Consider the following 18,376-nt stretch of genomic DNA (forward strand, 5'->3'; position numbering starts at 1 on the left):
AATATAATAACATGCAGTCAACATCTGTGGACAACTGGGCAGATGGATTATCCATTTTAGATATTTCCCAAACTATGCTTTGTAGTTATAATGACATAGCATCTTGTCACTAACTGAGAGCTCAACATTCAAATGCCCTTCATGTTTACTTCTCTTTAGGTAGGAATGTCCTATTGCAGGGGATTAGGGTAGATGAAGAGAATGGGAGTTTTGTGCTGCTACCTTGGCAGTCCTCACCAGCCAGTTTAGGGTTTTCAGGAGGGAGACTGGCTCATAGCCCTAAACAGTGGATGAGGAGATACTTCTAGTGTGAGAATGATGGTCTGTCCTGTCAGGTAGGAACAAATCTTGGTTGGAAAAAGTTGGAGGATTACTGCTGTGAGCTCTGACTTCAGTTACACCTGTTGAATCCCAGAAGGGCTATGCTATAAGGCAGGCATGTCCAAAGTCCGGCCCGCGGGCCAATTGCGGCCCGTGTTCCGGTTTAATACGGCCCCACAGGTAATTTGGCAATATCTATCTTTTATGGCCCCCAACAAATCCATATGTATTGAGATGAATACATTGTAAAATCTCAGTTAGTCAGTTGGTCTAAATCAGTTATAAATATATTTGGACACAACATGTATACTTGGTGTTATGTTCCTGTTCATATTTTTTGAACTTAAAAGTTGACAGACAACCTTTATTACCAATAATATGTAATGTACTTTACAATGTTCCTGACATATATTTCAGCTTCCTGGATTTTTTTTTCATCTGGCCTTCAGATATGAAAGGCAAAGTGATTTAACACCTGTTTAGATTTGTCATCCATGTGACGAAATGAAAAGTATGCCGTTTGCAATAAACTTTGCATAAAATAATTAATTTGCATTTAATTTTAATGGTTCAAAGAATGTCAGGCAAAATGGTCGGCCCTCACGCATGTTCACTTCATCACATCTGGCCCTCTTTGAAAAAAGTTTGGACACCCCTGCTATAAGGGATGAGGCAGAGAGGTTAAAGAAACGCTGGGCTGGGCATGGAGAAGCATTTAATTCAAGGAAGGGGTCCTAGATTTATAGCTATTGAAGATGGAGAAGACCTATTGTTCATCTAACCTAACTCTATGGGACTTGCGCAGATCCAAACTTCATCAAAAGGGCCGTAATATTTTTAGTAACTCTCTTTATTTAAAGCAAACAAACAAATAAATAAATAAATAAATAAATGTTTTCACCTTTTTCTTAAGAAGGTTAAGATGACTAGTTTAACTACCAAGTTAGTTTGTATAATAAATAAATCAATAATGTAAGTAATATTTTTAAATATTCATTTGAGTCTAAGCCTGGAAATTTTCTAAACAAAGTATCTGATTAAAGGCACACTGCCAATCTGATTTAACAAGAACAAAATGCCATTACTGCTTTCATAATTAATTTATTTTAATTTCTTGCAGAAAATATTTCAGGAATCAACTATTATGTTCTACAAATGTATTTGAACTGCTTCCTTGCTGTTTTTAAATTAGTATTTCCCATAGGTTGTTACCTGCTATGTGGGACACCATTGAGGGTGCATTTTGCCCCTTCTGCCTCATATGCTGGTCATCTCTGGAGAATGCTCATGTTTTGCTGAAGTATATAAACTTCAGGTGAATGCAGTAGTATTGGTAAGGCCTGCTGATGGGAATTCCAGGCCCCAGGATAGCACAATAAATGGGTCTCCCATCCCCTTCTCTTGGAGAGAGGCACAAGCCCTGCCCAACCAGAGAGACCCTGAGTGCCACCCCTCCATCAGTAGGTTTCAACAGAAATACTGGTCACACTTGACGTGACATCACAATCTACATTTCATCTTTAGAAAATACCCGACATTTCTATTTTTTCAATTTGTTTCCCCGAACACAGAGCTCAAAATCTGGACTGTCCGGTTCAAAACTGGACACCTGGCAACCCTATCAGAGTATCCTCTGGTTGGTCGCAGGCCCAACCCCCACTCAAAGGTGCTCTTCCCACCCTCCTTTCCCTTTCTGTCCCCCTCCCCCAGTGGTCCTATGCCCAGCTCTGCTCCTTCCTCTCTGCCCCACACTGGTCCTCTGACACCCTCTACTCCATCCCATTGGCTCCTTTGTCCCAGACATGGCTGCCTACCTCTGCCCCCACCCCTCTGCTCTTTTCCCTTCCCAGTCTGGCATCTCCCAGTCATCCCCAGCTTGGCTGTCACCCCCTACAGTCCAGTGCCTAGCTGTACCCCAGAGCCTGGCTCCCACCTTCTTCTCAGCCCTGCTCTCCCCCTCCCTGCTCACTCACAGGGTTACAAAGTTGTAGCAATTGCTACCACAGCCAGCTGGTTCCTACCCCTGGCTCTACCTTCCTTGCGCAGCTGGGGGCTGCTGTCCGTACTCACCCTCTGGTCGCCCGGGGACACCCTTGCCTTGGCACTGTCCGGTGGGATGTACCACCAGCAGAGTCACTCTGCATCCTGCGGTGAGCTCTGGGACCGGTGACCGTGTGGCCAGGAGCCCTGTAGCCCACCCAGGCCATGTAAAAGGTCCTGGGTCTCCCACCCATAGCTACTGCGGTGCCAGCCAGAGGACCCTCGGCCCCTTTAAATCACCTGGAGCCATGGGCAGTTGCTGCCTTGGGTGGGCCTGAACCTGGCCTCCAAGCGCATCTGGGCCTGTGAAGTTAGGAGCTGCAGTGAGGGGCTCTGGATGACAGTATTGTGTCAGTTCTCTGCCATACATGCAGCTTTCATTCTCCGTCATAAAAATTCCCACAGCATGGGCTGCACTTATCCTGTCAAAACCTGCCCCCAGTGCACCTGTATTCACAGAGATCCAGCTGCAGCACTTGTTCCCCTCCTCTCTGTACCTGTTTTCACAAACATCTCATCATATTGAAATATCCAGAGCTTGGCCCTCTCCTCTGTGTTGAACCCCACTGCTGCCCACCTCAAGTTAGCCCTTAGAGCCTCCCCCATCAGCACTTACTCCCGCTCTGCTCTTTACCTCCTACAGCAGTGCTGTTTAAATGGCCCCAACAGGGCTACCAGCAATTGCCCTTTTAGCCACCCCCACCGCCTGTTGGCAGGCCTGGAATCACATCCGTGTGAATGGCGTGGAACACAACGTTCTTCTGTGTGTACAATGCAAACACTGGTAGAAATTACCTTTCAAAGCCGCTACAGCGAAAAAAGAAAATGCGGCCACAGCCTCATTTTGCTGGTGCAGGAAGGGAAAGTTATGGGCATGGGGAAGGTTGGCTGGTAACGACACAGACCCAGGAGTTTTCCTGGTTGTCTCTAGAAGTGCAGCCTGGTCATGGCTAGACAGGTTGAAACAGGAAAATGTCACCCCTATTTGGAGCTGGAGCAGGGAGGGCACAGCGGCAGCAGGACAATGCATGCAATGCACTGTACACTCCAGCCACCACTGTAGCCTTGATTTAACTTACTGTGATTTTAAAGAGGCAGGGAGCCCCAGGCCCTCACCATCACACTCAGTAGCAGGACTCAAAAGGACCAGCCTTGGGGGCTCTCATCATCACTGCTGCCAGTCGTCTAAAAGTGGCAAGGAGCTCTGATCCCTTCCTTGCCTTGCCACTACAGGGACTTGGGAGTTGTGTGTGTCAATGCGGTAGGGAGCCGTACCTCCCTCCGGCTCCCCGCTGCTGCTGCTCTGCGGGGCTTAAAGCAGTAGGGAGCTCCGGGCTCCCTCCCATCTTGTTCCTCTGTGGATCCGAGCTCAAGGGTTACCCACAGCTGCTGCTACATCAGTGCTACTTTTGTAAGAACCAGGGGAGGACTGCTGTCACTGCTGCAGCAACAGCAATCCCAGGCCTTCTAAAGTCCACCAGGCTCTGGGGCAATTGTCCTCTTTGCCCCCCTGCCCCATCAGCAGGCCTGATGTCAGTGGTTAACATCAACTGAACTTCAATGGTAGTTTTCTTTGGCAGGGTGGTGGTGGTGGTGGTGGTGGTTGTAATAAAAGTAGGCAAACATTCAGAGAAGTTGTCCTTTTTCAGTTTAAGTTGATAGGGCAGTTTTCAGAAGTCCCATAGAAAAGTTGCTGTTTTTTCCTTCCCCCATAAATGACACTTCCATTAGAAAGTACTACAACTGGCACACTTTTTTTAAGAGTGAAGACTCTTACAGCAGATTTCTAAATCTTGAATGCAAAGAGTCAGAATAAAGTATTTGCCCTAAGAAAATCCATATTTAAGGCAAAAAGTTAGTATATGAATTATTGTACTGCTTGAGAAGTTGGGGAAATAGTAATGAAGTTGGGGAATTCTTATTCTCTAGAAGGCAACGGACTTCACTGGATGGCCTCGAGCAGCTTCCAGAATTGAATATTTTTATGTTTTTTACTGCAACTAATTTCTAAGAGTCTAGAATCAAGAAAGACCTGCTTTAATGGTCCAGTAGGCTTCCTTCTGTGTAATAACTATGCAAGCTGTCTCCCCTTTAGATCATAGCTCATAATAATAATTTCTACTTTGTGAAAGGTTTTATTTTTAGGCTAATATAATCTTAGATGAAACATTTCTCCTTCGTAGATTTACGAAGGAGCATAGTTGTGATTTTAAAAAAAAATCTTACCATTCCACCAACTCCCTTTAAACTAGCTTACACTGAAGACTTCACTGTAAATAAGTGATTATACTAAAGACATTCTTGCTAATAATACACTTTGACTTCTTTCTGGTTGAGAGTCTTGAGACTTCAGTCCTAAAGACAGAGCTATCCAAGCATCAGTGCTATCCATGTGTGGCATCAAGAGGATATGTTATATAAGCAAATAGTTATGCAAAAAAAGAACATCATGAAAAATGTATAGTGGTTTTTTGCTTCAATAAGTTTGTAGTGTTTGCAAACGGAGCCAGATTGACATATGTGGAAGCAGAAGTACTCTCTGGACTTTGGTTTCTGAACCATGAAAGAACTTCCCTCTTTTGTAGAGGGATTGAAAGAATGTTACCACTAACCAGGGAAACCTTGGTATCTGTGTAATTATTTTCTTCTTGTATGGTGTTTACTAAAACTTAATGGATGATATAAAAATTTGGAACTGACAAGGGTGCACAGAAAGAGGTCACAAAAATGTTTTGTGCCAAGTATGTATTGGCTCTAGTTTTGTCGGCAATCCCTCTGGTTTTGTCGGCAAGCTGCTTTTCCTTAAAAAATGATGTTTACGCAGCTTGTCAACAAATAGGAGGGTTCACTGACAAAACTGCATCTTAATTACTTTCACGTTTGAAAGTCCCGCTTTCGAAAGTGAGCTCGAAAGAAGATATGCAAATTCCAGCTGAATTTGCATATCCTCTTTCGAAAGTATAGCGTAGTCTAGATACGTGGAAAGGTGTTGTATGCCAGGGTTCTGGTTGCGGTAGAGAGGATAAGTTTCTGGTACATATAGATAACTTATATTGTAAAGTGTTTTAAGACAAACTAGGGGGCCCAGGATCGGATTAACACATGCTTAGGCTTTAAGATATGTCAGGTTTAAGAAGTCCCATAGCATTGTCAAATATATGTATTATACTAATCCTTCATATTCTGAGGCCCTAAACTGTATCTTCTTTAGCTTGTGCATAAATCTGTCTCTAAAGGGCCATATAGAAAGCCACCTTAGTAAGTTTTGTGAAATTGACAAAGCAACATTAAATAGAAACCTTCTTTGGAATTTTATAACAAATAATTCTTTGGAAGTGTAGGCAGCTGTGGTGTGTCTGGAAATATGCTAAGAACTAATAAACTACACTTTTATTAAGGTTGAGGAGTGTATGGGAAGGAACTGATAAAGAACAGGAAAAGAGTACCTTTTAGAGAGTAATGAGAAAATTATAGACCCGATATTTGTGAGCTAACATGAAATATTTGTTTTTAAACTGAATGCAAATTGAATAAATGTCACCTTTTGGCTTTCATTAGGGGGTCTTAACACAAGTTTTTGTGCAGATCTCATGCTGGATGATCTCATTTTATAAAACACAGACAAACAGAAATGTGTATCTTAACAATGTGAGAGTGTGAACTTTTGGCATACTTTATGCCTGTATTATTGCGTGGGAATGGTGTGGAAGAAACATATATAATCTGTATCCTCTTGCTCTTCCTAAATACATGTTTTAAACAGAAATTCAGGGTTCACGAGGGCTTATCTGTCTGTCTTCCAAGTTCAAAGACTAGTCTTTTTTGTAGGCTAGAGTCATCAAGCGAAAACCTTCCAACACAAGAAATGCGTGATGAGCTGTAGTTGCAAACATCAGTGGCAGGGGGCAAAAACTGTTCCTCTGTCTGGTGTAAAAATGAGGCAGTAAATAGCGTGCTTCAGGGAATTTGCGTTCCTACCCCCAAGCATTGATGCAGTGGTTTGTCATTAATCTGTCCGTCCCTCTCTCTCTCTCATTTGTGTACAGTGATGCAGTACTTTAATAGCAGTGCAGTGTCTGAGAGAGGTAGACCATCACTATGCCACCTAACTAATCTGTAAAATTCTAGTAGTATATTTAAGTTGATGATTAACATTGTCAGCCTGATTGAGTATATCCTTTCTAAAACCTTGTTTTTTCCTCCTCCTCCTGTTGCTTTAAACTCTCTCCTTTGACTTCAAAACAGACAATTGTGGGATTTTTCTTTGCCTTCCTGACAGCAGTGATACTGAATTTAGAACTCAGGGCACCTTGATTTGATAGCAGCTGCGGTATGCATCTTAAGATCTGTAAGATGCGGTATCTGTAATGCATGTATTACATTAAATTAACATTCTGTGGCATACATACTTGCGCTTCTCTCCCTATCTTATTATTCTAACTTCAGACCAATTATAAAAATGAAGACTGAGCAGTTAACAATATTCTCTTGCGTTGACACAGCCTGATTCTACTCTTTTACACCCACGTGATTCCTCTGAAGTCAGTGGAATTATTCCTCATTTATACCAGTCTGTGAAAATTGGGACACACATTGGTTTTATTGTAGACTGACTCGATCACCCTGACTTGGCCCCTTTCCATTTTTCATGCAGGCTGGCAAGCAGCTGCTTGTGCATTTGATGGCAGCGTTATATCCTGGTTATCCAAGTATTGCTCAGAAGAGTAGCCTGGTCTTTTCCGTTTCCTTTCCTTGCTGCTTTGGTCTGAGAGAACCGTACTGCAGTGCTCTTAATTACTTGGCCTCCTCTGTGCTTTTAGAAGTCAGTTGCTCCTTTGGAGTCTGGATTCTACTGACTGACTAGAGAAGCACAGTGGGAACCGGAGCTGGATATTTGGTGGGTATTTGACAAAAAGAATCAGGGCTTTTATTATTTACTGAATTTTACAGTATTAGTTGTAACCCTTTTCTCAAACACTACACAGAGGAGGGGATTATATAAATAGGTAGAGAGAAGAAACATCAGTTCTTAATGTATCAGTATAGCATTAAAACAACTTTCCATTTCCACACATGTAACCTGTTCTTTGAAATGATCCTAAGAAAGCAGTAAGCTGTGCAGCAACATTGTCAAGGAAGATCATTATTTTTGCCAGAGCTCCCCCAAATCCAATTGCATGCAGCAAATGCAAGCCACAAATGATAATAAATCATGGATCCTTCACACCAGTGACTGAAATATGACTGGTGTGACCTAGTTCATTTGCATATTAAATGTGTTAGAGATTTTTATGCTTTTTTTCTTGTTTCCTAGGAAACCGGTGCTAGGGTATAGTAGAGAACAGTAATTGCATGGAGGGTGCTGCATGTCTGAATCTTTGTTCTTTTGTAGACAGGAGGCTGTAAAAAAGAGAGAGGGCTGGAATTGTAAAAATATCTTTGACAAAAAATAGGATAAGCACGTCCCTATTTTGTGCTAAAGAACTACAAATTCCCAGCATATTTGTACAAAAATGCTCCCATGTACTAACAGGAATATTTATAATGTAAGTCATTTGGGTATGACTTGTACAAAGAGTCACTTCAAGGCACTACTAAAAGAAACTGAATTCAAATGAACATGAAGCTGACTAATTTGTTTTCATTGTCCTTGCTGAATGCATGCAACAACGGTGGTATTTGTTAGTGGGTGAATTAGACAGTGAAATGGAGAATGTTGTCAGAAGACTGAACATGTAAGTAGAAAAGGAAAACTAGATGGAAACAGATTAAATTAGTGGTAAATCTTGGGATAGAGAAGTGGCGATTTCAAGAGAATTAAATAACTCTAGAGAGAGATTAGGACAGCTGTGATCCTTCATATAGCGAGGGAGAGGAGGGAAGAGTAGAGTTGAGGACTACTGTCTAGTTGTGCCATGTGATTCATTTAAAAGCAACCTCTTAGCTTTAGCAGAACAGGTTGAAACTGTCTTAACTGGGATTCTCTGGTCGGCAACATCCATGGTCCGGCACACGTTGGAGGGCCAGTGGAAACGATCCCTGCAGGTCCAGCAGGGCAGTGAGCTGCTTGCAACAGGTCTGTCCATTGGGATTTGGGAGACACGTGCATGGCTGCCCAGTGGGCCTGGGGCTGCGGTAGCTTGGTGGGGCAGTGACCCGCAGCTGCCTGGTGGGTCCTGGAGCCCCGGTGTGGCATGTGTGGTTGCCCTATGGGTCCCAGTACGGCACGCATGGTTGCCCTGCGCGTCACAGAGCCAGGAGAGTGATGTCTTCGAAGCAGGGTCTGCTGGTGCTGCTGGAGGTGAGGAGCCTGCCTGGAGGCCAGTGGGCCAGGTGGAGGGTGGGCTGGTTGCAAGGGGTCCAAAAAATACCTCCCCTGGTCCAACAAAATTCCTCATCTGGGACCGGTCAGGCCCCCGAGAGTCCCAGACCAGGGAGGTCCAACCTGTACTAAGAAATTTTGCCACTGGAACTTGTATGTAGTAATGTGTGAGGACATAAGAGTGCTGCAGAGCCTTCCCCCAAAGTGTTGGTGAAGCTTCCTGGAACAAGTGCTTAATATTTCTGGTATACATAAAATATGACTGCACTTGTTCTTGGTTTGTTCCAATGGATGTTTCAACTAGCATGAAGAGCCAGGTGCACACTGTGAGATGCTGGAGTTTCTGTGCACTGCTGAGCTCTCTTGCTCGCACCGAAGATGCCAGGCCAAAGATTTGCAAGCCACAACTTGAATGACTCTGGGTTGGAGGTTATTGTGAAGAGCATTGCCCTGGGTGGGAAATGGTGCTTGAAGGAGGTAAGGCACTTTATTGATGTCTTTTACTTGATTTGTTGCTGCTGTTCTTGCCTGTTGTTGACCTAACTTTTTTTTTCTTCTCATCCCATGCAGAGCACTGAGAACAGAGTGGGCCTAAGTTTGGAGGGAGAGTGCCACAAAATTGTACCAGTCCCTTCCCCCCAATTCCTGCACTGATTGGATATGATTTCCATAGGGCTGTCAAGAGGACCACTGGGTTTTGGGCGGGCATGGGATGGTAAGTAGAACCAGAGGATGTACCTGGAAATGGGTTAATTCCATTGAGTTTCAAAGTTGGATGCTTCTGATGACATTTTTTCTGTTCTCAGGAATCTGGGAAACGCAGTTGTCTCACTCGGAAGCGGACTTTAGGTCACCATAAAGCAGTGATGAGCAACCTGTGGGCCACTGGTCATGTGTGGCCCATTGGGGCTCTGTGTGTGGCCTGCAAGGCATTTTGTTTTCCGTTGCCCATGTGAAGGATTGCCAGATTCTGCTGGTTTCTTTCCACATAGGTTTTTTTCCCTACACCCCACAAATTCTAGGTACACTTGCGCAGTTAGCAAAACTACCCTCTCCTCGGAGACCATCTTGGTTATGACAGTCTTGAGGCCCACTGAAATGGAGGGCCTCTCATATTACCCACTCACTAGCCTAGGTGGCCTTTTCTGCCATAAAATATTTGTGTATAATGCTTGTGGCATATGTCTAGTCTTTTTCTCTAAGGTTTGTATTTCTCAGGTGCTGAATCTCTATTGGTACTAATATGGCTGTATCAGAAAGTATGTTTTTAAAATATATTTTATATTGGGAAGCAACATTTCTGAAAGTTTTTATTTGTAAGGCTTTGAAATAAATTATTTGTTTGTAACAGGACTCCATGTCTTGAATTTTGGGGTTGGGGTGGAGAGAAGTGTACAGCAAAGTCAGCCAAGAGCCACCTTGTGCGCTCTTGTTACATAAAAAAGGCCAGACTGGGTCAGACCAATGGTCCATCTAGCCCAGTACCCTGTCTGCCAACAGTGGCTAATGCCAGATGCCCCAGAGGGAGGGAACACAGCAGGCAATCCTCATGTGATCTCTCCCCTGTCACTCACTTCCAGACAAACAGAGGCTGGGGACACCATTCCTACCCATCCTGTCTAATAGCCATTGATGGCCCTGACCTCCATGAATCTATCTAGCTCTTTTTTGAACCCTGTTAAAGTCCTAGCCTTCACCGCATCCTCTGGCAAGTTCCACAGGTTGACAATGTGTTGAGTGAGGAAAAACTTCCTTTTATTTGTTTAAAACCTGCTGCCTATTAATTTCTTAAGTGACTCCTAGTTTTTATATTGTGGGAGTAAGTAACTTTTCCTTATTCACTTTTTCCACACCAGTCATGATTTTATAGACCTCTGTTATATCCCCCCTTAAGTCTCCTTTTTTCTAAGCTGAAAAGTCCAAATCTTTATCTCTCTTCATATGGGACCCATTCCAAACCCCTAATCATTTTTGTTGCCCATTTTTGTGCCTGTGTTGACCTATGGTTTTACTGGGGACAGAGCCATTAATCTGTGGTGTCACTTCAGGTTGAGCCAGGAGCATGGTAGGACTGTGTTAAGAGGATCATATGCTCTTGTTGGAGCAGCTGCAACAGCACTTGCTGACTACCACAGTGATTTAAGGAAAGGTAGTGGTGAGCAACATGTTTAGCTTTGCTCAGAGCAAGTGCAGCAACAACCAGCATGAGTGCCAGCGTGCTAATTACAAGCATGGGAGTGCAGAGCATGTGGACGGGTGTGTGGAAGACATTCCAAATGCTTGCAGTTGTGCTTAAAATGCCTTACTGGCCCTATAGTAGACAAGTAGCGAGAGCCTGATAAGCTAGAAGGATGTTTGCACTACAGTTCTATGACTCTAATTCATGGAAATCATTGTGGGGAAAATTAACAGGATACAAAACTTTAATTTATTTGCCGTTAGCTACTCAGCAATGCATTTTAAACACATTTGAGCACTTTCCTCCAGAAATGTAATTAAATTTAATTTTTCCCTCTGAGTCTTCATACTTCATGAAATGTTAGAATTGAAATTTTTCTTTGTTTGTGGTTAGTTCTCAAGAATGCAAAAGCCTGAAGAGCAGTACCTATGGGCAGACATGGCATGAGCAGCTGCTGTTCACGTGTCCTCATCGTAGCTCTACCTCCATCCCAATGCGTCATTGCCCATGCTATTACTATCCTGTTTGTTGAATAAAGACCATCTGAACTGTGCTTTGATTTTGCTTTTCTATTGCTTTTGTTAGCTCTGGATCAATGTCTGTTCTCTTGTCAGCCTTGGAACCCATGTTTATCATTAAGAGTTTATATTACAGTGTTGCCCAAAGGCCCCAATGGATGGAGTGGGAGAGCCTTATACTAGCTACCGCGCAAGTTCATAGCAAAAGACCACCTTAATGAACAAAGAATGGGAGGGGACGGGGCAGACGCACAGAGAACTGAAGTGCCTGACCTGAGATGATAGCGGTTTTCAGGTATCTAAAAGGGTGTCACAAGGAGGCGGGAGAAAAATTGTTCTTCCTGGCCTCTGAAGATAGAACAAGAAGCAATGGGCTTAAACTGCAGCAAGGGAGGCTTAGGTTGGACATTAGGAAAAAGTTCCTAACTCTCAGGGTGGTTAAACACTCGAATAAATTGTCTAAGGAGGTTGTGGAATCTCCATCTCTGGAGATATTTAAGAATAGGTTAGGTAGATAAATGTCTATCAGGGATGGTCTAGACCAGCGGTTCCCAACCTTTTCCAGATGGGGACCCATTTTGGCAATTCAGGAAGACTTGGTGACCCAAGGCAATTCAAAAATGGGGGGAGGGGAGAGCCACCTGGGGAGACACTTGGTGACCCTTTTGAAATGTAATGGTGACCCATATTTGGGTCCCTAGCCATACGTTGGGAAACCCTGGTCTAGACAGTACTGGGTCCTGCCATGAGGGCAGTGGACTGGACTCGATGACCTCTCGAGGTCCCTTCCAGTCCTAGTAGTCTATGATTCTATGAGATCAGATAATATGTCAGTGGCAAAATGAGGACTACTCTTAAATTATTGTTCAGTCAGTGTAGTTGGTTGTGAGACCACAGTTAAGAGATGTTATCAGTTTACTGTGCTGTTTTGTCCTCATGAGTGCTTTGGTATTTGTGCTTTTACTATTCAACATGTTTCTTGTGGAAAAATGCTGTAACACAAGGTTTTGTGATAAATTTCCCTAAATCAATTGCACATTTTGTTGTGTACATATATTTTTATTTTATTTTTAAAAGTTAAGTGAGTCCAAGGAAATTGGTAATCATCTCTACTTAATCACTAGTTGTGACTAACACTTGTCAAAGGCCATAGATTGACAGTCTAGCATACTAAATACCTTTATGTATCCACAGAACAATTAGTGTGGGTAGTGACAATGCAGACTTCTCTGTACTGCTTCGCCAAGTCAGTGTATCACATAATGCTCACTCCTTTGTTTTCCCGTAACAGTGGGTGTTTTATGAGAGAAAGTGGGTTTTGAAATAATTTAACCAATATTATAAATTCCAAGTGATATCAGATCTGATAAAAATAGATGTAGAAAAAATGACCTGGTAGATGCAGTGTGAATTTTGTGCTGAGGCTGCTTTATTTATTGGCGATGTGGTCACAGGACTTTCTTAGACATTTGCTAATTGAGCAGTTGTCTTCGCCAGAGAGAGGAAATAGAATGAACTTTTCCATTGCTTCTGGATACTCAAATAGCCATGGATGTGCCTCTCTTCTCCCCCTTCTCCCCCCCCCCCGAAAAAAAGTTCTCAGTTCCACCTGTGCTTGCCTCAAAGATTATACCATGCCCAGTCAATTCTATGTATAGAAATGAAACACTACACATTTGTGAGTGGTTTTGCAGCAACCTTTCTGTGCTCAGAGCAGATCACCCCAGTGCCTCCCTTTGCTGGCTTCCATAGAGCACAGAAATCAAATGAAAGGAGTCAGGCTTCCTCTGAAAAGTCTTCCAAGGGACTGGTTCAATTTGTGAAAAGGGTGGCCTCCCTTCCATGACTCATAGACTTTAAGGTCAGAAGGGACCATTATGATAATCTAGTCTGACCCCCTGCACAATGCAGGCCACAGAATCTCACCCACCCCCTCCTGAAATAATCCTCTCATCTATAGCTCAGACATCAAAGTCCTCAAATGATGGTTTAAAGACCCCAAGATGCAGCGAATCCTCCAGCAAGTGATTCATGCCCCATGCTACAGAGGAAGGCGAAAAACCTCCAGGGCCTCAGCCAATCTACCCTGGAGGAAAATTCCTTCCCGACCCCAAATACAGGCAGTCCCCGGGTTACGTACAAGATAGGGACTGTAGGTTTGTTCTTAAGTTGAATCTGTATGTAAGTCGGAACTGGCGTCCAGATTCAGCCGCTGCTGAAACTGACCGCCAGTTCTGACTTACATACAGATTCAACCTAAGAACCCCAAGTCAGCTGCTGCTGAAACTGATCAGCTGCTGATTCCAGGAAGCCCGGGGCAGAGCAACTGTGCCTCGGGCTTCCTGTAGTCAGCGCTGGTCAGTTTCAGCAACGGCTGACTTGGGGACTCCTGGGGCAGAGCAGCTGGGGTGCTGCTGGGTTGGTCCAGTAGTGCCCAGAGTGGCGCTGCGGGACCAACCGGCAGCGCCCCAGCTGCTCTGCCCCAGGGTCCACAACAAAAGCCTGGTCTGCTGGGGGGGGGGGGGGGCCACACTAGCTGCGCTCCCCCCCCCCCCCAGCAGACCAGGGACATGGGGAGCAAAGCCGCAGCGGCAGGGTGCCTCGCCTCTGAGGCTTTGCTCTGGCGCGGGACCCGCCGCAGCTGTGGCTTTGCTCCCGGTGCCCCTGGTCTGCTGGGGACCGTCTCCAGCAGACCAGGGACACCGTGAGCAAACCCGCCGGGGCTGCGGCTTTGCTCCCGATGCCCCTGGTCTGCTAGAGATGGTCCCCAGCAGACCAGGGGCACCGGGAGCAGCTTTTCTCGCCCCGGAGGTCGAGGTGGCTGACCGCTGCCTGCGAGCTCTGGGGCGAGAGAACCCCGTTCGTAAGTGCGGATCCGACATAAGTTGGATCCGCGTAAGTCGGGGACTGCCTGTATGGCAATCAGCTAAACCCTGACTATGTGGGCAAGACTCAAGACAGTCGTGTTCCATTGCAACAATGGAACTATAAAGCTCAAGAGCAGAATGCTTGAGCACAGGAGACAAAGCCCTCTCAGCAACTGGCTCTCACTGTACGGTGGGTTTCCAGAAGAGATTAGAATGACCACGGACTTGAGTGCCTTTTGAGCAAAATGTAAAACCTAGTGCTTTGGCTTAGCTTTCAGACAGTACCCCTCTCCAAAATCCCACTGCCTGGAGTTAGAGAGAGGGACGCCAATAGATCTGTGTATGTTCATGTTTCAGCATGTGTCAGAGCTCAATTTCCAGCATGATGGTGCGTATATGAAAAAACAGGTAGGTAAAATAGTGTAAAATGTCTGTTATATGGCCTCAGCCAGTTGGATGGTGCTGGGCTGTCTGGTGGAGTAATAGATGCTCAGTTTGTGAATGAATGAGCTATTCATGAAAAGCTGGAGATTAAGTCAGTGTGTATCCGCCTCCTCCACTGCTCCCTCTTGCATCCCCTGACCCTGCAAAAAAGGGTGCGGTGGCAGAGAGAATTCTTTTCCCAGAAATGAGATTATTGTATTCTGTTATTAGCAGCCATGGGGAGCTGCACACTGAAACAACAGAAATAGGATAGCAGAGCATCTGGCAGGGTAGATCTAGGTTGCAGTTTCAACCTAGATTAATTGTAACCAGTACGAGTAGTGACCATAGCAAATTGTGTGGCATGTCAACAGTAATAGCCTGAACCAAGAGTACAGTAGCTTACATTGTTACAAGCAACTTCATTTAAAAAAAAAATTTGAAATACAGGTTTTTCCTTCTCCCTCCCCCTCCCCCTCACTGTCATCTTCTAAACAAAACTGCAACAATTTAATTTGTTCAAGGCCACATAGCAAGTGAGTGGCAAAACTGTGGCTGGAACTCGTGTCTCCTGGCTTCAAATCAGGTGCCCTATCCACTGGTTTACTTGCCTTAGTGTTACAGTTGCTCCTGCCAGAGTGAAGAGAGTGTTGGGTTCATACAGTTATTTATTTTTACATGTCCTGTACAACAGCCAGTGATGAACAGACAGTAGCTAGTGTAGAATCTCAGTAGTTTATAGTATTTTTACAGTACTTGTGCAAAGGAGCATCTATAATACACAGACTATAATACAAATACAAATACACGCTATAATACACAGACTCTAAGCTGGGGTAGGCAAACTTTTTGGCCCAAGGGCCACATTTGGGCAGGAAAATTGTCTGAATGTAGGGAGGGCGGGGTATTGGGGTGTGGGCTCTGGCCTCGTGCCATGTACCTCGGGGCAGCACAATGGGGCCAGCATGTTCAGCAGTGGTTTCAGTGGGTGTGAGGCAAGTAGCCCCTCATGCTGTTGCTGTCCGCCAGCAGCACCCCTGTAGCTCCCATTGGCCATGATTCCCTGTTTCTGGCCAATGGAAGCTGTGGGGGTGGAGCCTGCAGGTACAGGAAACCAGTGTTAGCCCAGCTGAGCTGCCAGATGGAGAGTCCCACAGACCAGATTAAAAGCCCTGACAAATTGGATGTAACCCATGGGCCATAGTTTGCCCACCCCTGCTTTAGGTTCACTGTACATGTTATGGAATGATGCATTCATCACTTAGGGCAAAATTTGTATCGCTATGTAAGCATTCATTGAAATGTGTTGGTGTTATGTTTAAACAGATTATTACATAAACAGAACATGTGGTTATTTTCATTTGAACCAGATTTTCTAGTAAAAGCCAAAATCTAGATGCTGTGTATGTTAAGGAGGACCCAAGGAGCTCCATAGTTAAGGTTGCATTGAAACTTGCATTTAAGGCAAGATTAAAATTCCCTATATTTTATTCACTAATGATCATAGAATCATAGAACTGGAAGGGACCTTGAGAGGTCATCGAGTCCAGCCCCCTGCCCTCAAGGCAGGACCAAGCTCCGTCTACACCATCCCTGACAGATGTCTATCTAACCTGTTCTTAAATATCTCCAGAGAGGGAGATTCCACCACCTCCCTTGGCAATTTATTCCAATATTTGACTACCCTGACAGTTAGAAATTTTTTCCTAATGTCCAATCTAAACCTCCCCTGCTGCACTTTAAGCCCATTACTCCTTGTCCTGTCCTCAGAAACCAAGAGGAACAAATTTTCTCCTTCCTCCTTGTGACACCCTTTAAGATATTTGAAAACCGCTATCATGTCCCCCCTTAATCTTCTTTTTTCCAAACTAAACAAGCCCAGTTCATGAAGCCTGGCTTCATAGGTCATGTTCTCTAAACCTTTAATCATTCTTGTCGCTCTTCTCTGTACCCTTTCCAATTTCTCCACATCTTTCTTGAAATGTGGTGCCCAGAACTGGACACAGTACTCCAGCTGAGGCCTAACTAGTGCAGAGTAGAGCAGCAGAATGACTTCACGAGTTTTGCTTATAACACACCTGTTGATACAACCTAGAATCATATTTGCTTTTTTTGCAACAGCATCACACTGTTGACTCATATTCAACTTGTGGTCCACTATGACCCCTAGATCCCTTTCCGCCATGCTCCTTCCTAGACAGTCGCTTCCCATCTTGTATGTATGGAACTGATTGTTCCTTCCTAAGTGGAGCACTTTGCATTTCTCTTTATTAAACTTCATCCTGTTTACCTCTGACCATTTCTCTAACTTGCTAAGGTCATCTTGAATTATGTCCCTATCCTCCAAAGAAGTTTCAACCCCACCCAGTTTGGTATCATCTGCAAACTTAATAAGCGTACTCTCTATCCCAATATCTACATCATTGATGAAGATATTGAACAGTACGGGTCCCAAAACAGACCCTTGCGGAACTCCACTTGTTATCCCTTTCCAGCAGGATTTAGCACCGTTAACAACAACTCCCTGACTATGGTTATCCAGCCAATTATGCACCCACCTTATCATGGCCCTATCTAAGTTATATTTGCCTAGTTTATCAATAAGAATATCATGCGAGACCATATCAAATGCCTTACTAAAGTCTTGGTATATGACATCCACCGCTTCTCCCTTATCCACAAGGCTCATTATCCTATCGAATATAGTTTCCAAACTTAACATATTTAACGGGTCAATATATGTTCAATCACATATTTAGTGACTGTGGCATAGGAAACCATGTCAAAATGAACCCTTTTGAAATTTCTCTGGAGGCAGTTGTGGGGTCTTACTGTGTTTTGTTTTTTGGGCATTTTTAGCTAAAGAACTAGTCACTTCAGACTTTCTCCACACATTAATTCCTTCAACTTTCTTTAAAGTGTGGCATATATCTAAAGTGGTAAACGTAACCCAGCTTTTCCCTTGTTTATTTCTGATCTGTCTCAACAAAGAAAAGCCAACAGAATTATGCTGGTGTTGCTACTCTCCATACCTGAACTCCAGCTCTGCTTCACACAGACAAGGGTGATACTGCATTTGAGAATGTGGCAATAGTCTCATTTCACTCAGATAATGGTTGTGGGAGCTTTTGTGTGTGCCAAATGAATTATACTGCATGTAGTGATAGTCATGAGGCTGTATGGTGGTTCTTTGAGTGCTTGCTCATGTCCAGTCCAATTGGGCATGCATGCACCGCGTGCATGGATTCTGGAGCATTTCCCTTAGCAATATCCCTGGAGTGGTGCCGGCATATTGGTGCAATTATACCCCTGCTGGCCCCTCACCCTCTCAATTCCTTCTTACTGCCCCTGTCAGCTGGAATGCTGCTAATGCTGATAGTCCTTACCCTTAGTTTGTACATAGTTCCACTTATCTCTGGAGTATTGCATTAATAGTAGTTATTAGCAGTTCATTAGTGGTTGTAAATAGTTTAGATAAGGAGGGCTTCTCCCCATGGCCTCTCCCTGGCTGGGGAGGGGATGCCAGGGCCGCAGGGATTCAAGCCATGTTGTGCTTGAAACCTATGCCCTGCGGGTATCCGCATGACTCTTGCTTGAAGTGTCCCACTGTACTGAAAGCTGCAACATCTGCAAGAGTTTTAAACGAAGAGTTTTTAAGCGCGAGAGAGGCTCTAGGCTCAAGTTTTATCCTCATGGAGTCTGCCAT

General features: G+C 44.3%; 1 protein-coding gene across 4 annotated transcripts in view; it reads left to right on the forward strand.

Annotated features, from left to right (window-relative positions):
• The window catches only part of TSPAN5 (tetraspanin 5), a 127,798-nt gene that overhangs the window by 21,758 nt on the left and 87,664 nt on the right, over window positions 1-18,376 (forward strand). Inside the window, exon 2 of one of the 4 annotated variants that reach the window (XM_075929643.2) lies at window positions 9,254-9,398. The exons of the other annotated variants lie outside the window; for them this stretch is intronic. Within the exon in view, the coding sequence (XP_075785758.1) occupies window positions 9,396-9,398 (3 nt within the window). The 5' untranslated portion in view covers window positions 9,254-9,395. The remainder of the gene's footprint in view (window positions 1-9,253; window positions 9,399-18,376) is intronic. 4 annotated transcript variants of the gene reach the window in all.

This window comes from Pelodiscus sinensis, chromosome 4 (assembly GCF_052426305.1).
Source record: "Pelodiscus sinensis isolate ZL-2025 chromosome 4, ASM5242630v1, whole genome shotgun sequence".
NCBI lineage: Eukaryota > Metazoa > Chordata > Testudines > Trionychidae > Pelodiscus > Pelodiscus sinensis.